The sequence below is a fragment of the Chelonia mydas genome, chromosome 21, assembly GCF_015237465.2.
Source record: "Chelonia mydas isolate rCheMyd1 chromosome 21, rCheMyd1.pri.v2, whole genome shotgun sequence".
Lineage (NCBI taxonomy): Eukaryota > Metazoa > Chordata > Testudines > Cheloniidae > Chelonia > Chelonia mydas.
Genome location: NC_051261.2, coordinates 8,776,223 through 8,799,588, shown reverse-complemented (window position 1 = coordinate 8,799,588; position 23,366 = coordinate 8,776,223). Strand labels below are relative to the sequence as shown.

General features: G+C 43.6%; 2 protein-coding genes across 3 annotated transcripts; both read left to right on the top strand.

Moving 5' to 3' along the window:
- The first annotated feature begins 3,079 nt into the window (after positions 1-3,079).
- LOC102948065 (acidic mammalian chitinase-like) lies at positions 3,080-9,948 on the top strand. Its single transcript, XM_007065169.3, has 9 exons — positions 3,080-4,097; positions 4,943-4,999; positions 5,920-6,085; positions 6,438-6,562; positions 6,891-7,014; positions 7,114-7,296; positions 8,158-8,274; positions 8,605-8,740; positions 9,562-9,948. Exons 1-9 carry the CDS (start codon positions 4,018-4,020, stop codon positions 9,828-9,830), a joined length of 1,257 nt encoding a protein of 418 aa, XP_007065231.2. The 5' UTR covers positions 3,080-4,017; the 3' UTR covers positions 9,831-9,948.
- Positions 9,949-12,695: 2,747 nt separating this feature from the next.
- On the top strand, positions 12,696-22,830 carry LOC102947838 (acidic mammalian chitinase). 2 transcript variants are annotated; one of them, XM_027827490.3, is made up of 11 exons: positions 12,696-12,953; positions 13,537-13,592; positions 14,017-14,046; positions 15,331-15,532; positions 16,628-16,684; positions 19,142-19,307; positions 19,578-19,702; positions 20,156-20,273; positions 20,422-20,604; positions 21,064-21,180; positions 21,943-22,830. In XM_027827490.3, the coding sequence occupies exons 2-11, from the start codon at positions 13,577-13,579 to the stop codon at positions 22,075-22,077; spliced, it is 1,149 nt and encodes a 382-aa protein (XP_027683291.2). In that variant the 5' UTR covers positions 12,696-12,953; positions 13,537-13,576; the 3' UTR covers positions 22,078-22,830. The 2 variants fall into 2 exon arrangements, with proteins under 2 accessions (XP_027683291.2, XP_043389691.1); XM_043533756.1 differs by having other exon boundaries at positions 12,939-13,076.
- The last annotated feature ends 536 nt before the right edge of the window (positions 22,831-23,366 follow it).

The window sequence follows — 23,366 nt, the reverse complement described above, 5'->3', positions numbered from 1 at the left end:
CCCATGCTTAACCTTTAGCATGTATTCGCCCCACTGACCTCAGTAAGAGCTGTGGAGACTCAGCATCTGTCAAACCCTGCTCTGTGACTAAGTGAAGGCCTGGGCTAGCTGTCTGTGCAGACTATTGAGAGAATGCTGTGCACCGGGTGCCTGCATGGGTGGCTCATACGAGCTAGCACAGCTGGTACTGGCCCATTCACTTCAGTACTGAGGAAAGCGAATGACCTTCCCACAAGAGTGACCGCGGTCCTTATTTGCCCCCTTAGGAAACGCTGGAAGCCTTTACGGCTCACACTGCAAGCACTGGATGCCGGAGGCCGTTGATCACAGCAGCTGTGTGGACTGTCAGAGACTATTGATGCTGCATATGAAATAGCTGAATTAAGGAAGTAAGTATCATGATTTTCCTACGGGGAGAATAGTCCTACTGAAGTCCCATGCTGATTATTCCTTATAACCCTATTAGCCTCTGGGTACTTACAAACTGATGGTTTAATAATTGGTTCCAGTATCTTCCCAGGGACCAAAGTTAGGCTGACTGGTCTGTAATTCCCCAGGTCCTTGAGATGAATCCTTTCGACTTTCTCGTTTTGCTTCAATAAGGGTAAAAACATTTCATTGTGACTTCATCATTTCAATTGGTTTAATTTAGACTTCTATGAGTGCAGTGTTACCATGAACTGGTTATCATTTATATCACGGAGCAGTGTGGGTAGCCTTAGGAACTGGTCCCAAGTCAAGTACTGGAGACTATTTGAGGACTTTAGGGTTCTAGAAAAGGCCTAGGGAAGTGTAATGAGTGCATCAGATCTTAAGGCTTAGTTTTCTGAAACGTACCAAAATACCAGAGAGTGACGCTCTGTACTGAGAAGGTGGCCCAAGAGATTCTTGAGGCTGGCGGAGAGAAAGACACAGTATTTGATTCTGACATGCATGACACGGTTTTACGAGATGGTTGGTATGAATCCCTTCCAATCACAATCAGAAGCAAGGGTATTGGTCCTGACCGTCAACAGAGAAACATTTCCTGCGCATAACTCTTGAATGAAGTGAGATCTATTGAGCTGGAATGCTCTGAGAAGAGGAGGAGACGTTGGCAAGAAATAGAAGAGATGCTCGCCTTTCATAAAGCTTGCCTTTGGCTGGTGGAGGAACTGGACAGAACATCCAGTACTGGGGAGCACGCTCTCTGTCATGGCAGTTTAATTCTTTTTGTTTAAGGTCCTGAAAAGACTTGAGCTCTGGCCAGTGGTTCAGCACAGAAGTAGGCTGAGGTGCAGGAAAAGGGGGAGTATATTAGAGATATGCCTAATCTAGCTCTCCCAACCAGTTATGCAAGCAGCGATGGGTAGCTGCTTAACAGCCTTGACTTACTTTAGCGATTAGTCTATCTTCAGGCCATTTGTCACTCTCTGAAGGTTAATTGTATTGGGGTTTTTTGCACCTGGCATGCTTGGGTCTTATCAGGGGCCCTCTCTTGGCATATCTTGTATCCACCCCCTTGTGTCTATCCCTCTCGGTCCTTATCTTTTCGTGTGTTGCCAATATAGCCTGGCTGACGAGGGGATTAAAGTTGCTGAGGAGGGCAGTGCCACTGAAGTTATGTAAGCTCACTGCGTCCCAGCCAACCACGCTAGAAAACTGAGAAGCAAGACGGGCCCTTGCTGAAAGCTAGATGCTTGGGTTGACGTGCAGGCTCCACTGAAGTCAACAGGAATTTTGCTTGGGAATTCAGTGAAGCCAGGATTTCCCTTGGGTGTCTGAACTGGCCGTTAATGGATAAACAAGTTACATGAGGTCAGGGAGGGGGGGATAATAAGCACCTTAGGCCAGATCCAGTGACCTAATGCACTTTCATCCACTTTAACAGGAGCATTCCCACTAACTTCAGTGGCTGTAGGTTTAGACTTATAGAGGTCCAGATTCTCCCCTGTGTTGGGGCTTCTTTGAGCCAAAAAGCTGCCATAGCTAGCCATGGCAGGATCATCCCAGTGTAGGGGTATTTGCCAATGTCTCAAGGCCAGTGTAGCAATCCCTATGCATCCTCTGGTCTCCGTGTCTGGCACAGAGGGCCCGGCTGAGGGAAATGGGTATGGCCAGGCCTTCCCTGCACTCTGATGAGCCTCGGCTGCCATATTGGCCTGGGGCCACCTGAAGCTGTTGGCAGCCTGGAGCCCAGAATTGGGGAGGTGCAAAGGATGGAGACACTGTTGCTGAACCCTCCTGGGGTGGTGTGTGTGAGTCCCCACCTGCAGCACAAGATCTAGGCAGTAATATTTTTTGTTAACATTTTAGTTTGGTTCCTTCAAAACCATTTTGAGGGAATAAGCAGTGCCTGGCATTCTGCTGGCCCTCTGCTTCGGGCGGCATTTCGCCCAGAGGGAATTGGTGCTCTCCACTCCCTTAGATAAATGGAAGGGGATCTGGTTCCAGCTTCCCACCCCCAGCCTTGGCACTGGAGGTGTTGATGCCCTTGAATAAATGAGCTTTTCTATCTGTTTGTTTTATTTTGTTTGTGGTTGGGGGGCCCCGTTCTGCTGTCTTTTACGCAGGTGTTTAGGTTCCACACTGATAAGGACTTGCCTCTGCCACATAAAGCACTTCTGAGTTCCCTCGGTGGGACTTTCCCTTGGAAGGAAAGATGGGAAAGGTGTTGCTGTGGGTCGGTGGGTAACTCTCTCTGCCTTTGCTGACTACGTCAGGATATAACTTCCCTGGATGACTGGTCTCAGAGGCAACAGCCTTTTGCCCAGGGACAGTGTGTTCTAGAACTGGTCCTAGCAGGTGTCTGGGTACCAATGTACATGGAATCGTTTTACTTGCTCTGGGACTGATTTAAGCACTGAAAGGCTCTAGTCAAGTTTATTTTTAATGCATTCTTCCTTTTTGCAGGTTTGGCCATTCTGGTGCAGTTGCAGCTGGGTAAGAGCATCTTATTCTTTCTTTTTGTGCACAAGGTCCTGATGAAACTGCAATACAGTTAGAAAGAACAGTTAGCCAGACCTTCAGCTGGTGTCAATCGGTGTAGCTCGATTTCAGTGTAGTTATGGTTTCAGAGTAGCAGCCGTGTTAGTCTGTATCCGCAAAAAGAAAAGGAGTACTTGTGGCACCTTAGAGACTAACCAATTTATTTAAGCATAAGCTTTTGTGCTGAGGATCTGACTCACTGATCCCTCTTCATTATTCTTTAATGTTTCCCTTTGTTGGCTCCATCCATTTTTGCTCCTTGTAACAACCATTCTCTGACTTCAAGAATGGGCACGTGTCTTTCATGCAACTCGGTATTAAATTGGAGCAAGGGGCAATAAAACCAGTACTCTTTTTTTTCTCTAATGCTGACTGATAGCTGAGTCTACTCACCCTGGGCCTTGGTTTCTAACTAAGCAAGATTATCCTGTCGATAACATAATTGTTCTGCTCTGGGCCAAATGTTTATCTCTGCGTTGTGGTTGGTTGAAAGGGTATGCCCCGACCTTGGTGATATCTCAGAAACACTGTTTATTGCTATATTTGTCATTGGGAACATGTCATTGGGAAGTTGCTTGAATGGGACATGTAACTGACTCCTAGATGTAGATGCAGAAAATATACATACCAGGGTAGCATTGCGTACGCAGAATTTGTGAGTAGACAGTGACTGTTAAATGAAATCCCCATTCACACTCGGGACCGGTGCATCTATTTGTATGATCAGAAGATGAGCAAGAAAAGGCTAGAATTTCCTCGTTACCTCAGTGTTGTTCCATTGACATCAGTGGATTTACTCCTGCACCAACATTGGTGAAAGGAGAATGGCATGTCTGATTCCACACTCAATAACACCGGATGTCTCCATCAAGAAACAAACCGACGTTTCCATCTTAATATCTGGAATTTGCTTTTCTCCTGCCAGGCTCTGCCTACAAACTTGTGTGTTACTTCACTAACTGGTCTCAGTACAGGCCAGAACCTGCCAAGTACTTCCCAAACAATGTGGACCCAAATCTATGCACCCACTTGGTCTATGCCTTTGCAACCATGAATCAAAATAAGATTGCCCCATATGAATGGAATGATGAAGACAGACTCTTCCCAGAATTTCAAGCACTAAAGAAAAGGTCAGCACTTTCCAATGTACAAGATTTAAAGCAAATTTTGCTTTTAAACAATACTACTTGTTGCCAGGTAAAATTGAGATTTTTCTATCAGCAATGAAGAATTTCTTTATTAGAGAACAGGTATAGTTTAATAGATATCTAGCAGCAATGCTTTCATTAAGAGCTCTGTTCCACAACCTTCATGGGACTTTACTCACACAAGTAGTCCCGCTGATTTTGGTGGAACTGTGTAAGTGTGCACCAGTGTGAGTAAAGGTTCCATGATCAAGTCCTAAGGGTCAATTGTATTCAACCCCGTTTTCAGATTAGTATATTTTGGATGCATTAGGTTACTCATGGCTGGAATGTGGTCTGACGCAGGAGTCCAGTTCAAGTGTAAATTTTTTTATTTTTTTTTTACAAAAACACAGTTTTTAAACCAAAGAGGAGGAACCCTGTGGCTAGGCATCGCACAGAAATTTAGGAGCTCTCGGTTCAAATCCCAGCTCTGACAGAGTTGGTCTCTCTGTGCCTCACTCTTCCCATCTGTAAAATGGGGATGCTAACATTTCTTTTTGTCCCACCCGTTGTGTGTCTTGTCTGTTTAGACTGTTGGCTCTTCAGGGCAGGGTCGGTCTGTTGCTATGTGTTTGTACAGCACCTAGCACAATGGGGTTCTAATCTGGCTTGGGGCCTCTAGGCAACGCTGTTACCAATACTGAATTATGATCACCAAAAAGAACTGAATAGGTTTTCTCAAATGAAAAATAATAACAACAACAAAAAGTTCATAACTGAGCCAAGTCTCAAACGCAACCAAGTGACTGCTGCTTACTGACCTTCCTTTTTCTTTTCTTATGTCACAGAAACGACAAACTTGTAACCAGCCTGGCTATTGGAGGGTGGAACTTTGGCACTCAGAAGTGAGAACTTTTCCCTTGACTTAATGACAAAGACGATGCTGAGACCTTGACAACATACAGCCTCCTGCTGCTCCTTTGGAGTCAGTGGGAGCTTTGCTATTGACTTCATGGGGGATAGGATTAGGCCCACGATGATGATGTGAATGACAAGATGTAAACTGTGGTAGTGACTGGGTAGCTGAAGAACTGGGTATTGATGATACTGTGGTTGCTGGTGACAATGGTTGAAGAAATAAGGAGAAGAATGGTGATGAATTATGAAAATATAGATAGTTAATGGTGATTAGACATTCATGATACGAATGGCAGGTGATTGTGGAGAATGGGTAAGCAGGGGATGGCTGGGAAAAGTTAGGTTGGATATTGCAGTGGTTGGAAACCCCAAGCGGATAATGGGAGCATTAAACAGAAAATGGTAGTGTAACGATGATGAGATAACGAAGATGGGTCCTGATCCAGTGGGAGTCTTTCCATTGACTTCATTGGATGGTGGATCAAGCTGAGAGTGAAGATAATGGCTAGGAAAGTGATTAAGGGTACGCTGAATGAACAGATCGGGCAGAGAATGGGATGGTGGTACTAGAGGACACACGACAGTGGTAGAGAACAGGTTGGGATGAATTTTGGTGAGGATAGTTTCATGGTGGAGAAGGAGGAGGATAAAGATGAGGGCAGCCTGAGATAAATACGCAGGTCTTCAGACTCTGGAGTTTGGTGATAACAGACTTTATTAATTGTGGATTATTGGGTACACTTTGCTAATGACAGCAAGGGAGGTGATTAGTGGAAGTGGGTTTTAATTAGATTGTTCTGTATTAAGACAATTACATTTATAAAAGAGGAACTGAACAAGTCTGCTGTTGCATGTTGGTGGAGGAAAAAAAAAGGGGCCAAGTTGTCTAAGAATTATCCTCTTCCAGATTCACTGAAATGGTTGCCTCACCAGTTAATCGTAAAACGTTCATTGACTCGGTGATCGCATACCTCCGTAAGTTTGGGTTTGATGGGATCGACCTGGATTTTGAATACCCAGGTTCTAGAGGTAGCCCCCCCGAGGACAAGCATCGCTTCACCATCTTGATTCAGGTGAGTAACCAGTGTGCTATCTCAGTTATTCTGTATGTCAGCTGGAGTGAGTCAGATCTGAACCACCAAGCTGTGTATCAGCAGTGTTTACATTGGCACTGCATTATTTTAGTTCACCTTTAGTTCCTTGAGTCCAACTATTGTGGACATATGGTATCAGACCTTGTTTAAGATACTATTCCATCTTGCAAGGGCTTTGGGGACAATGAGACATGGAAGGAACCTTGCGAAGACCTTTAGGAGTGTATAGCAAAGGGCAGGTTGCGGGGCTGTTTCTAGATAGATATTCCCTGCTAGACATGAATGACATTTTTACAAGAATCACTGCCAACGCTCTCATTTCCATTTTCAGGAAATGCTGGAAGCCTTTAAAGCTGAGGCTGCAAGCGCTGGACTCCCAAGGCTGTTGGTTACCGCAGCGGTATCTGCTGGCAAAGGAACTATTGACGCTGGATATGAAATTGCAGAGATAGGGAAGTGAGTAGACTGGTTCCCGCATTGTGCTTTACATGCGATTGGCCTGGTTCTCTGCTGCCTTGCCCCTTGCCTCATCATTAGTACCCATGCAAAATAGGTGGGTGCAAAACGCTATTAAATCTCCATGGTAGCATTTACACTCCCTTTGGGCAGGCGTAAATGACAGCATAAGGTTCTAGGCAATGGATATTCAGGCCCAAAGTCTTGTGCATCCTTTAGGTGAACGTGGGATGATGTATTGTCTGCTGACTCATTTGTCCATCAGGAAATCATATTCCTAACTGTGTTTTCTTTTTTTTGTTTGTTTGTTTCATTTAATTTAAACCAGGCTTCTCGATTTCATCAGCGTGATGTCCTACGACTTCCATGGAGGCTGGGATTCCTTCACAGGGCACAACAGCCCGCTCTGTGAAGGCTCTGCCGACTATGGTGACTTCAAGTACTTCAACTGTGTAAGGGAACAGACAGCAAACTCCCTTTTTATTTCTCCAAGAGGGAGCTGAGATAACGGGCACTGGTGGTAAAAAGGTTTTCCATTTGGATCTCTGCAGAAATATGCCATGGAATACTGGAATGATAACGGTGTCCCAGCCGAGAAGCTCCTGATGGGATTCCCCACCTACGGGCGTACCTTTAGGCTTAGCAGCAGTGACACGTCTGTGAGTGCCCCAGCCTCTGGGGCTGGGTCTTCTGGGCCTTACACCCGGGAAGCTGGTTTCTGGGCTTATTATGAGGTGAGAAGCTTGAGAAAATTACATTTTGTGGCCCAGATCCTGAGCTGATGTAAACTGAGCTAGTTCCATTAGTCCTGGTTCTCAGGCGAAACTAAGATGCCTTGACTTCACTCTGGCAGTGCAAAGGGGCCGTATGCTCACTTTAAGGGCCCCTTTACACTGCTAGAGAGGTAGAGGGTCCTGAGTGTAAATGTGAATCAGACCCATTGATTTCAATGGAGCTATGCCAGTTTGTAGCCGCGGAGAATCTGGCCCATAATTAGTGTTTTATGGCATGTACTTTTATGATTTATAGGTGACATATTTCTTTTTTGCTTAGGTTGGTTGCTGAGTTTCTATCTCTTGTCTAAGCTTCTCTCTCTTCCTGTACAGTGGACAGATTCTCTTCCCACTTACACTAGTGTTGTACTGCAGGGACACTAGCAGGCTAGATCTTCAGGTCTGGAAGAGCTCCATTCAGCTCTGGTCCCAAACGGGAGGTGGGGCAAACGTGGCTGTACCACCCCCCTTTGTGTCTGCTTCTTCTCCCCTATTCCCCAGGCCAATTCAGTCCCTGATGCAAATTAAAGTAAGGCTGCTCTAAGCTACTCTTTGCTGCTGCAAAGCCTAAGGGGCTATTCTGGGGGATTGGAGTATAGCTGTGATGTGATCACCTTCTCTCCTGTCAGCTGTGTGGCCTAGGGGCTGCAAGGAGGTGGTAAGGCAGGGTACACCAATTCTACACCACCAGAGTAACTCCTAACTGACCACTTAGGCTGCTGGATTGCAGACTAAAAGGGGGGACAAGATCTAGCCCATTGACTTCACCTTTTGGCTTCTGAACGAGGTCCACTGTGTGTTAACCCTATGCTGTTTTGGCAGATCTGCACATTCCTAAAGACTGCTCAGGTACAATGGATTCAGGACCAGAAAGTCCCCTATGCCGTTAAGGGGAATGAATGGGTTGGATATGACAACATGTGCAGCTATAAACACAAAGTAAGACCTTTAACATTTTAAAGTGAGCTTTACTTATGCTCTGCTCCTGCTATTAGGAAGCACTTGGCTTAAATTCCGTGCATTTCAGAGTTTCTCGATAAAGGGAGATATTTTCAGCATCGTTCGTATTGCACTAAGGCACTGTGAATGTGATGGGAATGTTTCCCAAAGCATTTATTTTTGAGCTGGGGCTTTACTGCCTAGAAGTTCTGTGATCTATGGCTGTCTAGCCAGTTACTCGTTTCACTGTGTGTGTGTGCTGAAATTCTTAAAGGAATTCTTAAGCCTCTGTGGAAATTTTATTGATAGTTGTACGAATTTTTTTGATAGGTCAAATACTTGAAGGAGAAACATTTTGGAGGTGCCATGGTGTGGGCTATTGACCTGGATGATTTCCTGGGCTCTTTCTGCAATGAAGGAAAGTATCCTCTAATAAGTGAGCTGAAGAGACTCCTCGAAACAAAAGGTAAGAAGGTGCTAATGAGTATTTCCAGCCTATATAATTAGGAGGTTCAGTATATATTTGTCACATTGCTAAGGTGAAATTCCCTCCTCTGCAGAGGGCCACAACATGGACTAGTTCTCAATATAGCTATTAAGTAGAACATAAGCAGTGCCTGAATTTTTGGTTTTGTGCTAGCCCTCTGCACAGAGGTGAGTGTCACCCCAAAAACACATATTTGTAGCTGGATCTCCTGTTTCCATTTGCACGCCTATAAAAATGCAAGTGCTTGTCATGTGGTAAATATGAGCTTTAGAAAACTACTGATGAGGCAAAGTTCAGCATTTTGCTATGTGTGGTGTCTTAACACTGAGCCATTATATAGCGCTTTACATTTTGGAAGAGCTTTGTAAGATAGTTAATCCTCACAGCATATATAAGGCAGATAAATATTACTTGCCCTGTTTTACAGATGGGGAAATTGAGGCACTGAATTGTTACGTGACTTCATCAAGGCCATGTTAATCCAGAGGCAGGATTAGACGTCTAGACCATGTCTCTGAAACATGCTTGTCAGTGTGTGAACTATGCCCGTTCTGTGCCTGATCTGCAGAGGATGTGAATCTGCTACAGCTCTTACCTGTGGGGGTGGGGCCAGTCCTTTAGCTCAAGTTATGCAGGATCGTGCTCATAGTCCAGGAGCCCCAGGTGATAAACAAGATAACAGCCATTACAAGTTATGAAGCATAGAGTCCAGAAACATAGACAGGCACACAGAAATACATGTGTAGATGAAATCTGGCTGAATCCATGTATCTTAATGACTTGTTAATTATTCATTTTAGATCCGATTGTGCCCAACTGTCCGACAGACATCCCTCCACCAGACCCCACACCTTCTCCAGATGACAGTACAACTACCTCTCCAGTTATTCCCCCAACTGAGGGGGGAGATGGTTCATTTTGTGCTGGTAGACAAGATGGTACCTATGCCGACCCCAAAGATAATACAAAATTCTACATATGTGCTGGAGGCAGGACTCACCACTTTACCTGTGCAGCTGGCCTCGTCTTTGATGAGAGCTGCAAGTGCTGTAATTATCCAAAATATTAACCCCAGTCCCAGCTCAGAACAAACACTGATGAGTAACATACTGTAACTCGAATCATTCCTGGCAGAATCCCTCTTGCCCTATTAAAAAAAGCCAAGTGGTGGCGATAAGGCATTAATATGTATGTTCTCTGTCTGCTGTGTGACTGGTGACCCTGCTTTTAACAGTAATAAATAATAATCTCTTTTATATAGTGTCTTCTCTGCTAATGCATTGCAAAACTACATAGGCAAGATATTCAACACAGGCTGAGCCTGGCTTAGTCAGATATTTCCTAAGACATCTTTCTGCGGTTCAGATTTGTGTCCTTCTCCATCTCAGCTCATATAATTTTTAATAATAATAATTAATAGTTATCTCACTTTTCTTCCCTCAATCTCAAAGGAAGGTAAATAGCCTTATACCCATTTTACAGATGGAGAATCTCGTGCACAGAGCGTGGAAGTGATTTTCCCAAGGTGACGTAGCAAATTAGTGCCCAAGCTGAAAACACAACCTAGATCTCCTGATACCCAGTACAGTTCCCTATCCCCTGGGCCGACCAAGTCCTTATTTTGGGATTTACTTCCCTCCCCTGCTGGTGAAGGTTCCACAAGACATCTTCACGCAGTGGTCGAGCCTGCTTGGAGAAATGTGGGAAATGAATAGCTACGGTTGTTGTATAGCACAGCCTTGCACGCACTGGCACAGTCCACTACAAGCTATAGCTCCTAATGTGTGTTAAATTATCTCAGGGTGCCCCTTTACTCATCAGAAGACTTCAAGATAATGAAGGTTCCTGCCGCCGTAAGTCACGATAGAACATACATTGGGAGGACAAATCATAGTAGCGAATCTCATTGAATTCAAGTGGGTACCTTGAAGCGTACATTTACCTTTCATAATGACCCTAGCTACCTAACAGACATAAAAAGCACAGCTTGGCCCTACTTCTCCTCTCACTGACGCTGGTGTAAATCCTAGAGTAACTTCACTGGGCCAAATATAAATAATAAAGATAATAGGAGCGACGCAGTGGTAAAACTGGTGTAAAGGAGCAGAGACTCAGGCCCCTGGTCTAGAGGGGTTCTTGACAGGCCTCCTCAGAAAGAAGGCGATAAGCTCTATTCTATTCAGTTCTTATGCTGTGTCCTCATGCCATAGACTCTAGTTTAGGGTATTTTTAATTCACAGAAAGGACCCTAACAGGAAGACATCTTTGCACCTGCTACCTCTGCTTTTCAGACCAGTTCATGGAACGTAATCGCCAGGAGATTACCCTGCTGCTGCAGGTTTGATTGCATTGGCTTCTGCCAGCTGGCTGGCTGCCTGTAAAATACCAGCCTCCTAAGGAGTAACGTCTCATCTAGCCCATTGCTCTTGCTGTTCAAGGTTTTTAATGAAACCGAGGGAAATCACAGGTTGAGGGGGCTACTGTGTCATGCGTGTAACTGAGGGTGGAACTGGGGCTGAAAAAATCAGACATCATCCTATTGGTCCAAATCCTCAGCTGGTATAAATGGGTGCAACACCGCTTCAAATCAACAGAACCATTTACCTTTTACAACAGCTTAGGATCTGGCCCACTGACTTAGAAGCGATCTCCGTATTTTCTTTTAAGACCTCCCATTGCCTGTCTTCCCTTGGAGGCTGGAACTGAACACAGGAACCAGGCAGTCACTTCACATGAGTTTCAGGAATGGCGGGTTCATTGTCTGGGTGGTTATTTCCACTTGCGGGTCCATCGTTGCAGCAGGGAGTAGGCGTTTGATATCTTTCGCCTCTCTAGACAGTCACAGTGTAGGCTGCAGATGAGATATCTCAGAGGAAGCATTGTTTGCTTCCCATATTCTCTCCTGAGAGTGGCAAAGGGAAAAAAAATCTGGGGGATTTATCATGACCTACTATATAAACCAGTTCAACAGAGATTTGGGCCAGATCCCATGTGGGTGTAAATGGGCCCAGCTCCATTGACTTCAGTGGAGCTATGTCAGTTTACACCAGCTCAGGATCTGGCTCAAGATGTCATTCAGGTTGCATGAGTATAAACGAGGCTCAGTTAGGTCCAATGGGTCAGAACTTGACCAGGAGCCTTCTTTGTCTCTAACATCTTGCCATATCCTTCTACTCATCCATGAATTTTAGTCTTGGTGAAGCTGAGGAAGAAAAAGTTGAGAAGGGTGAGATACAATCATACCGGACAAAGGTGTGCGCTTAGAACATGACATGGAACAGAGTGGCAACGTTAGAGGGATCTCGGACAAGATCAGGGAGCTGGAGGTATTGGTAGATGAGAAAAGATGAAGAGAGCTAAACAACCTATACTGCAGTTTGGCTCCACAGTGAGTAAAAGGAGGAGCATACTAGCCTACAAACGTATGAAAGGTGTAAACCTTGAAGGAGGAAGTGGAATGATTTAGTGCGATACCCCCTTGGGTTATGCTAGGAGCAGTGGAAGAAAGGGAAGATGAATATCGGGACAAATTTCATGCCACTCTACTTCTGTAAATGGAAGGAGGCAGATAATTAGTAACTGGGGCACTTAACCAACAAGGGATGAGAGCAAATGGCAAGACATACATTTCCATTCTGCCTCTCTTTCTCTGTCTTGTCTGTTTATACAGTGGTTTCTAGGGCAGAGACTCTCTCTTACTATATGCCCAGCACAATCAGTTAAGCCTTTAATTATTATGGTAATATTTAATAATAGTAATTAATGCATGGATAAAAGTGCAAAATAATGGCACCATGGTACATTGCACCACACTCTGTGATGCCTGGCGAGCGCTCTATGCTGAATTATGCAATGTAAAAGTGGTGGAGGAGTGAGTGGGCCGCTGACTGGCCTGGTAAATGGGGTAATATTGATCGGAACTGCTGCTCTTACCTAAGCTGGTGACTGCTTTAGAACAAGTTTTACTAGCTGCCTTTTTATGGCACAATTCTGTTATGGTTATTTCCTGAAAACATTGGTCTGATCATGGGGTTTATGAGGGAAAAATGCAGGAAGTGGGGAGTTAACAAATGCGAGCTCAGTATGTATATTTGTATGGGAGTGGATATCCTTCCTGTATATGTAATAGGCAGAGGCAGGCAGCAGAAAGAAGCAGGTAGCTACCCTGGGTTATGCTGCAGGGATTTGCCAGGTCATATGCAGGTCATATGCAGGGCATATCAAGGAGGGGTTCATTTAATTTTAGCTTTGTTTTGTGAGTTGAATTGTAAGTTGTGGCAATCGGTCTAAGTTGGATACAGGAGACTCTAGAAAGGTAACTTAAAATGCATGATTTATTTTATAGGTTTGGTTTTAAAAAGATTTTTTGCCAAGTGCATTGAGAAAGTGTGTGTCTTATAACCGCACATTATACGCTTGCTTTTATGTGTGCATAGCTGCTGCAGTTATTCCCATGTGTTTTTAAACTGTTGTTAGCAGAGCAATAATATTTGTTCTTCCCTGTTTCAGTCCTGTCCGCACTAGGACCCCGTTCTAAAATTTTACTTCATTGTTATGTCCAGTTCAGCTCCAACAGAGGGGACAACATTGGGAGCAGTTGTACTGGGGATCACTGGAATTTCAGCTGCTGGGTCACCTAGACTTATACAGCATTGAGAAGAGTTGCATCAAACATGGGCAGCTGCCTGGACCCCTGTCTACCCTGCAACTTCCTCTGTTGCTCCCATGTTTCTTATACAAGTCTTTTTTTTTTTTTTCCCCCTTTCCATTTATAGGTAATTCCTGAAGCCAAAATCTGAAGCTGAGGTGGGGAAGATGCTGCTATGGGCTGGTGAGTAAATCTGATCCCTTCCCAATGACACTTTAACCATTACAGTTGGGGAATCCTTGCCCAGGAATTGAAAGCTGCGGATGAGACTCAAACAAATCTGTCGCCTTTCTAACGTGTTATGCAGGAGGTCAGACTAGATTTTCTAATGGCCCCTTCTGGCCTTCAAAATCTATGAAACAGCAGCATCCTACATGGGGATGTTTCAGCACAGACTTTGCTCTAATGGATTTTGGCTACCTTATGCTTAATGGGTAAGATTCACCCACGTGCAGAAGGCCTATGCAGCACTTTGAGGGCTCGAATGGGGGTTTAAATGGTGCTGGCCCCTCTGCGCAGGAATGAATTTCACCCTAAGTGAATGGGTGCCAAGAGTACAAAGTACCAGACTGACTTATTTTCTAATGCATTTTCATTTGGTTTGCAGGTTTGGCCATTCTTGTGCAGCTGCAGCTGGGTAAGAATGTCTTGTTCCCTGTTTAGGTGTCTGGGGGCCGATAATATAAATAGAGACAATGGGTCAAATCGCCAAGTCCCTGTTCAGTTTTCACCCATTCCTACTACAGGCAAATCTGTCACTGAAGTTCATGAGAATTTTGCCTAAGTGAAGACTGATGACATGATAATCCTCTCCCAGTGGTGCAACTCCATTGCCTTCGAAGGAGCTACTCCTGATTTACACCAGTGCGAGAGTAAAATCAGGCGCTGAATATGGCCTTTAGGACTGGCAAAGGATGAGAAAGTGTTACATAGTCTTGACAAGGGGAGGGGAAGCTTTAAACTAACCTGGTGTTTCCACATGGAACGAACATATGTATAACTTAGGGCAACTGAATGCATCCGATGAAGTGAGCTGTAGCTCACGAAAGCTTATGCTCAAATAAATGTGTTAGTCTCTAAGGTGCCACAAGTCCTCCTTTTCTTTTTGCGGGTACCGACTAACACGGCTGCTACTCTGAAACCTGCCATTAGGGCAACTGGTGTATGTTTTACTTGTTGGACTCACATGAGGCCCTTTATTGAATTATATATTGTGTAAAACAAGGGTGCTGGTGCTGGGGGTGCTGCCATACCCCCGGCTTGAAATAGTAATAACAACCCAAATACATGGCTTCCATGGTTTCCATCATCAGCACCCCCACTATAAAAATTGTTCCAGCACCCCGATCTAATGTGAAAATGGTGTCATTTGTCTATATTGCCAGCCACACACACCTGTAATAGATAAAGTACTAGATGTCATATTGTCTATGAGGATGAAACATGTGTGTCCTTTCCACTACACTGTCTGCCGTGAACTGGGAAGCAAGAGAACCATGCAGAAGCACTGATGGGAATCTGGAGTACTGACTCCATTTATAGTTTGGTGCTTAGTAGCCAAGGAATGTTGGGCCAGATTTTTAAAGGTATTTAAGCCAGTGCCTAAAGATGTAGAGAGGTGTCTGACTTCCTGGGAGTTGGGTGCTTTGGAGCTTTTGAAAATCTTACTAGGCACTTAAATATCTTTAAAAAATCTGCCCCCTGCCCCCCCACGTAGGGATTTAAAGTTTACAGCCCTGAGACATCAGTCGTTAATACAGCATATACAGATGAGATCATGGCTCACGAATTCTAACCAGTTGATTGTGTAGCCATGCCATGTTTGGGGTGGCTGTCAGCCCATGAGATTCCTAGATTTATCCCACCTATGACGTATGACTAACACCACTGGTGCCACTGTTTGTTCTTTTTTTTTAACCAGGCTCTGCCTACAAACTTGTGTGCTACTTTACTAATTGGTCTCAGTACAGGACAGGACCAGCCAAGTACACTCCAGAAAATGTGGACCCACTCCTGTGTACCCACTTGATCTATGCTTTTGCTGGGATGAATAACCATAAGATCACCACTGTGGAATGGAATGATGAAACCCTCTACAGGCAGTTCAATGCCCTAAAGGAGAAGTAAGTAACGTCTAATGTGTAGAGGATTTTAAAAACTAGTTCATTTAAAGGTGACCTATAAATGAATAACATGTGGTTTTGTGCCCCTTTTTGCTTCCTTGTGTTTCAGGTTTTTTTTCCTGCTTGTTTTTTATTCTTAGAAATAACCAGGATGTCAAAATCATATTTTCCCTTAGTTTTTAGTTGAAGGACTTTTGAGTGTCTCAGAAATGTGGATTGGGAAATGTGTTTGCAAAATCCTTTTCTTAAAAAGAGCATTTAGTTAAAGCAGCTATTAGTAAAAACAAACCAAATCCAGAGTTTTATACAGTCTAAGTACAAATCATTTCCCCTACCAATTAAAAAATAAATCTTCTCTGGTATCTTTCATGTTATAACCCTGCTAGTTCACCGGCTGTGCACAGAGTTTCCTAGGATAGACAAGGCCTGAATAGAAAGAACAATCAGGGCCCCAACAACCAAGAAAAAACAAACAAAACCAATCAAAATGTAAACCTTTTCCAAGAGTTTTGGTCTTTGTTCATCAACAAGTAGCAAAACAGGAAGTAAATCGGTTGTTTTCTTTACAGTTCACTTGATAATTGTTGTTTAAAATTCTGCTTAAGGCAGGTTTAGATTATTCCGGTTGCCTCATCATACCACGAAGAAACACAGTAAACAGAGAGAGGTTTGCTCTGCAAAATTTAGAACTGGGTTTGCATTGCAGCCCTCACCAACACCAAAGAGATATTCAAATCAGGAGTTCCAGAAAGGCCCTTATTATGATATTCAGATCCAGACTTCAATCGCTCAGAAATTTAGGAGGGGCTTTTTGAGTTTAAGGCCTTTGTTCGAACCCATCTCTAGATGTATCGGTGTTGAATCTGTGAATGCAAATCAGTTTCATGCCAGTAGACTTCAGTGTCCTGAGCAAAGGATAATGGGCAAGGTTCTGACCTCAGTCAGAGGGGTGTAAACTTGGAATAACTTCACTAAGGAGGTGTGAATAGAGAAGATTGTTTAAAAGCTGACAATAGATTTAAAAAATAAATAAATAATCATCTTTATTGACTTAATCTCCCTCTTCCCCCCCCAATACTTTTTCCTGCTTTCTAGAAATAAGAAACTTGTCACACTCCTGGCTGTTGGAGGTGGAACCTTTGGTACTCAAAAGTAAGAACTTTTCCCTTCATTTTTTAAGATGGTGTTGGTGACGGCAAGGAAGAGGGTCCTATATTCCTTTAACAGTTGTATTGACTGTTAATGAAGACAGTGGCAATCAAAATTAGAAAGTATAACGCACAATGTGGGATAGAGACCATGGGTAACAGTAGTAATAACAACAACAATAATAATAATGCTTAGCTCATCAGAAAATGTCAAAACGTTTTACAAAGGAGGTCAGTATCATTATTCCCATTGTACAGATAGGGAAACTGAGACACAGAACCATGAAGTAACTTGCTCAAGGTCATACAACAGAACAATGGTAGAGTCAGGAATAGAACCCCAGCTCTTCTGAGTCCCAATCCAGTGTTTTATCCATAAGAGCATGTGATTTCTTACTGCATGAAGAGGAAGGCTGATTGGCCAGACAGAACATTGGGCTGGGACCCAGATTTGGGTTCTATTCCCAGCTCCGCCACTGACTTGCTATGTGATCTTGGGCAAGTCACTTCCTTCTCTGTGCCTCAGTTTCCTTTAACACCCTTGGTCTGTCTTGTCTATTTGGATTGTAAACTCTTTGGGGCAATGACTGACTTTTATTATGTGTTTATACAGTGCCCAGTACAATGGAGCACCAGTTTTGAGCATCTAGGTGATACTGCAACACAAATAATAATAATTATTCTTCCAGAGTCTAGATAATGGGATGTATTTGGACTTGGCCAAATTTGACATATTTTTAAAAATAATTTTGATGGATAACATCAATGTTTATTTCTAAGAATTTTTAAATTTAAATTTTTAGAGTTGCATGAAATTATGGGGGGATGTCAGACAATTATTTAATGACTGTAGATGCTGAGATTCAAAAAGTTAAAGCTTTATTAACTCTTAAAATACAAATTGTCAACATCACATGTCCTTATATCAACAAGTCATACCTGTTTGGACTATTCATTGGCTAGTACATTTGTAAGAAACCTAATTCAGAAGTCTAAAGCACTGGATTTTGACTCTAAGAAGTTGTCGGGCAGCATTTTTCTTACTTGGTCTATCTGTAAATTTTTATTATTATTGCTGGAAACATTTTTTCATCAGTTTGTGTGTGTATGGTGAAATCATAAGAACATAAGAATGGCCATACTGGGTCAGACCAGTGGTCTGCCTAGCCCAGTATCCTGTCTTCCGCCTGTGACCAGTACCAAATGTTTCAGAAGAATGAACAGAACAAGGCAATTATTGAATGATCCATCCCTTGCTGTCAAATCCCAGCTTCTGGCAGTCAGAGATTTAGGGACATACAGAGCATGGGATTGCACTCCTGACCATCTTGGCTAATAGCTGTTGATGGACCTATCTTTCATGAACGTATCTAATTCTTTTTTGAACCCAGTTATATTTATAGCCTTCACAACATCTCCTGGCAATGCGTTCCGCAGGTTGACTGTGCGTTGTGTGAAGAAGTGCTTCCTTATGTTAGTTTAAAGCTGCTGTCTATTAATTTCCATGGATGATCCCTAATTCTTGTGCCATGTTAAGGGGTAAATAACACTTCCCTATTCACTTTCTCCAGATCATTCACGATTTTATAAACCTCTATATCCCCCTAAGTCTTCTCTTTTCTAAGATGAATAGTCCCCGTCTTTTTAATCTCTCCTCGTATGGATGCTGTTCCATACCCCAAATCAGTTTTGTTTCCCTTCTCTGTACCTTTTCCAATTCTAATGCATCTCTTTTGAGATGGGGTGACCAGATCTGCACGCAGTATTTAAGGTATGAGTGTACCTTGTGTACTGACATTTTTCTGATTAAAAACTGAATCCTTCCAAGCCTGGATATATCTAAAGCCTATTGAATTCAATAGACAGACTCTCGTTAACTTCAGCGGGCTTTGGATCATGTGCTATGGGATAAATCCTACAAGGTGCTGAGCCCTCTGGTCCTATCCAGCAAAGCACCTAAGCATGTGCTTAACTTTAAGTATGTGAGCAGTGCAATTGCCTTCACGGGGACTACTCCTGGACTTAAAGCTGGGCTTTGCTGGACCGGGGTCTGGGGGCTCAGCACATGATCAAGCCTTATGCTTAGACCTCTGTTTTGTTAGATGTTTGTTGTTTTTGTTTGTCTGTTTTGTTGATGGTTAGATGATGAAAAGAGGAGGTAATGTTGCAACGATGTGGAGGGGGAAGAGATGAAGGGAAAAGGTTTAGAGAAATCTGATTACAAAAACAATAATGAAAAGCATTAGACATCAGCAGAGAGATAAGGCTGTTGAGATAATAGATGGTATGATGGAAACTATGGGCCAGGTCCTCAGCTGGCGGAAAACAACATAACACCATTGAAATCAGTGGCGCTACCTTGATTTACACCAGCTCAGGATCTGGCCATCTGGAAAGACTGGAGGACCAAAGGCGGGTGGGGCTAATAATGCAATCATCAGACAAAAATGATTTCTTCCAGATTTACTGCCATGGTTTCCTCGCCTGCTAATCGTAAAACATTCATCAATTCAGTGATTGGTTTTCTCCGCAAGTATAATTTTGACGGGCTAGATCTCGACTGGGAATATCCTGGTTCCAGGGGAAGCCCTCCAGAGGACAAGCATCGCTTCACCATTTTAGTTCAGGTACAGGAGTACAGTCGATAGCCTGATCCAAAGCTCATCAAAGTCATTGAAATGTTTTAGTTAACTGCTGACGTGTAGCCCTGTAACTTGTTAGTTGTGCCTGAAAAGTGCTTGTTTTGACATGAGATGAAGGGTGATCACAGACAACGTTAGGGCTTTTCAAATTATTTGCAGACGTTTGCAAATTTTAAAAAAGGCCTAATTCCCATTAGATTGTTCTTTATCTCAAGTGAACAAGACTGACCGTTGCTCTTTGTTTTATACTTGCAGGAAATGGTAGCAGCTTTTGTTGAAGAAGGACAAAGAACAGGACGTGCAAGGCTATTGGTTTCAGCAGCTGTGTCTTCCAGTAAACACACCATGGATGCTGGATATGAAGTTGCTGCACTGGGCAGGTAAGTCAAAATGATTTCTGCAAGGTGGCTAGCGAGAACATAAGGAAAAGTCTGTGCATTGTAGGGTCTGTTGGCTTGACTTTGGATGTAGTCCCAGTAGATGTTGTTAGGTAATAATCCTGAAAGTTTGTCTGTCTTGCTCTTCTTTCCTATCCACATTAAAGAATAATCCAATGAAATCAACCCCAGGGTTAATTCGGATCCTAGTCCAATTTTATCCAAACCACCAAAGTTTGGGAGCTTGGAGAAAAGGTTTCAGTTTAGATCGCTCTCTACATCAAATGTTGTTATCCAATATCTAAGGATGATCCTGAAGGACTTGCCATCTTTAACACAATCTAGCTTGTCTTGTACTTCTTTAGTCTGGGTGTTCTTAAGCCCTTCAGAGTGAAGAGGTCTTAGTCTTTTAGGAAATGGATTCCTTACTGTGGCATTTGTTTTGTTTGCATTTAGGAGTCTTGATTTTATCAATGTGATGACCTACGACTTCCATGGAAGTTGGGCGTCTGTCACGGGACACAACAGCCCCTTGCACAAGGGCTCGGATGACAAAGTTCCTTTCTACAACTGTGTAAGAAAACAAATAACAATACAGGGCTAGATCCAAGGACCATTGAAGTCAATAGGAATCTTTCCACCAACTTCAATGGATCAGGCCCAGGGTTTGGTATTTGTCTGGGGTGAAAGTCATGTTACTGTGAAGGGTTTTCTTCCTACAGGAATATGCTATGAAATACTGGCAGGATAATGGTGCTCCAGCTGAGAAACTCATTATGGGATTCCCAACGTATGGACGAACTTTCAAGCTTTCTACTACGAATACTGGGGTTGGTGCTCCAGCCTCCGGGGGTGGATCTCCTGGGGTGTATACCCGTGAATCTGGCATCTTGGCTTACTTTGAGGTAAGCATTTCAAGCAAGTTATATCTATTGCTGGTTCTTCCATGGCCCCCTATTACTGTAGTGTCTGAGCACCTATCTTTAATGTATTTGTCCTCCTGACCACCCTGTGAGGCAGGGCAGGGAGATTATCCCTGTTTTACAGATTGGAAACTGAGGCACAGAGAGATTTGCCTGAGGTCACACCGGGGAGTCTATGGTGGAGCAGGGATTTGAACCTGGGTCCCAAGCCAGTGCGCTAACCACTGTACCATTCTTCCTCCATACAATATTTCTAGAGCAAACTTGCTTTTTTATTTGTTTATACTTTTCTAGTACGTGACAGACATTTGTTGTAATGGACAGGACTATAGATTGCTTAAGTCATCTCTTCCCCCCCCATACTTTCTGTTTAAACTTAGAATGTGTCCTCATATGTAGTGAATCTGGCTCACTGGCCGTTACTGACTTTCGTTTACACAGGTTTGTACGTTCTTAAAAGGAGCCACCACCAGCTGGATTGAAGCGCAAAAGGTCCCATATGCCTTCAAAGACAGAGAGTGGGTCGGATATGACAATGTGAGGAGCTTTGAGATCAAGGTGGGTTCTTGTCATTTTCACAAGATGCTCATTAGAAAGCCTTGGAAACAGGAACATATAAGTGTCCCTTAGTAGATGAGACAATGCCAACTTCCGGGCAGAGGCATGGGGCCAAATCCTCAGACGATGTAAATCAGTGTGGCCCCCTAGAAGTCAGTGGAATGATGCCAACCTACACCAGCTTGGGATGTAGCCCTCTGAGCAGACCTTGTTAGGAATGGAGTGGTAGGGCTCACGAGGAAGAAGACTCAGAGCTCAAGTGGAGACATTACGTTTCTTCCTAAAGTTTATATAATTGAAATGGCACTAAAATACTATAGAAACCTCTCCGGAGAAATGAATTTATTTCAAGGCCTGCACTCTGATTGGTTAGACAGGCACAACTGGAAATAACAGGAGCTTTGAGTAAGTTTCACCTGTTCTTAGCAATCCCAAGTGGCTCCACCACACAAGGATGATCCTACATATATTTCACTGAAGTCTGCTTGGTGCATTCTTGCTGCACTGGGCACATATGGTGCTGCGCTGCACACTGTACTGTAAATGTATTTGCGTGGGCCACTTTATTGCTTAGCAGATGCTATGCTTCCTCTGAAACAATTTCTGGTTACCTGGTATCAATGGAGGCAAAGTTAGAGGTACAAAAGACCTCATCTGAGCCACCCCCCTCCCAATTCAGTGTTGTTCCCTAAGGCACATTACTACATGCCAGTTTTAAATAGCAGTGGACGTTGCACATAGCTGTCTGTTCTTTTTCTGCAGACCCAGTTCCTGAAAGAGAAGCGCTACGGAGGAGCCATGGTTTGGGCTCTTGGCATGGATGATTTCACTGGCTCTTTCTGTGGTGCAGGAGCCAACCCTCTTGTAGGGAAGCTGAAGGTTCTCCTTGGAAACTGAGAGCCAAATCGTTGGACAAGAAAGGAGCATAGCAGGGAGGGAAACATCATATTTATTGTCCAGGGACCTGATCCAATGTCCACTGAAGTCAAGGGGAGTTTTTCTATTGACTTCAGTGAGTGTTGGATCAGGCCCTACTTGCAGAAACGACTAAACTCTGTTTTTCCTAATTTGTTTTTTTTGGATTCAAACACCTGTAAATAAATCTTGTGCTGACAAAGCTGCCACGGTGTACCATGATGCAAGGGCCAAGCTGACATTCTGGCTGTGGAGCAGAAGTTACCACATTCAGTCTGGTCCTTCAGACCCATTCCATATGCTGTCATAGTGTATGTATGAACCCTCTCACGAAACACCAGAGATAATTCTAATTATGTATAAAATATACCAAGAGAGACCTAGCTCCAAACCCCTTTGTCCCCAAACCTCCAAACTCTGGTGAAATTCTGCATTTAGATCTAGCCCATATCTCTGTAGTGGGTCAAACCAAAACTATCAACAGCCCAGAAATTTGGAATATCCAGAGGTGGGGCCATGTTCCAGAAAGAGTTCAGATCCAGGCTTTCAGCAGATCACATAGTCTGGCTATCCCATTTCAGTACTGCGTTGATTCTGAATCTTGGGATTACATAAAATATGCTGTCCACGTTTTGCTTTGGAACCCCGATGTAATGTGTCTCAAAATGCTGTAGCATTCCTATAGTAAGCACTCTTGGAGTCCCTTCCTTTATAAATAAATGCAACCAAAAGCAAGAAAGTATTGCCTTATTCATGAGAGTGTTTTGCTTTGTGTTTGCGGCACCATATGAATTCCCTTCAGTTTTCCTTCCAACATCACAAAGACGAGCTATTTTATGATTTCATCAGTGCCTATTGCAGGGTGTCTTGCACCTTTCTCTGAAGCACCTGCTGCACTGGCCATTGTTGGGGACAGGATATTGGACTAGATGGGCCATTGCTCATGTCCGACTTTCACTTCCCAGGTGAACAGGTGTTGGGAGGTCAAGTTCCCAAGCCCAAAGAGCATGAGTCATCTTTATGCAGCTGTAAAGCCAGCTGATTTGAATGAGAAACCATTATTCTGAAAAACAATTGGTTCCTTCCTCACCTGAAGGACACAACTAAGCCTAGTGTGGGGAGATAAGCTGGGATGAGCGATAGGTGAGAACAATGCTGCTGGACGGTTGGTGCTGTGCCCTGTCAGTCAGGAATAATAGCCTATGGGGAGAAGAATACATTGGGTTCATGAACATTACTGATACAATGCAAATTCCAGCCTTGTTTCTGTA

Excerpts from the sequence above, each read along its gene's own strand:
- LOC102948065 (XM_007065169.3), top strand. The coding sequence starts at position 4,018 with ATGAATCAAAATAAGATTGCCCCATATGAATGGAATGATGAAGACAGA. Across the intron at positions 6,563-6,890 it reads GAAATTGCAGAGATAGGGAA|GCTTCTCGATTTCATCAGCG; the intron begins GTGAGTAGACTG and ends AATTTAAACCAG. Across the intron at positions 7,015-7,113 it reads ACTTCAAGTACTTCAACTGT|AAATATGCCATGGAATACTG; the intron begins GTAAGGGAACAG and ends GGATCTCTGCAG.
- LOC102947838 (XM_027827490.3), top strand. Across the intron at positions 14,047-15,330 it reads TCTTGTGCAGCTGCAGCTGG|GCTCTGCCTACAAACTTGTG; the intron begins GTAAGAATGTCT and ends TTTTTTAACCAG. Across the intron at positions 19,703-20,155 it reads GAAGTTGCTGCACTGGGCAG|GAGTCTTGATTTTATCAATG; the intron begins GTAAGTCAAAAT and ends GTTTGCATTTAG.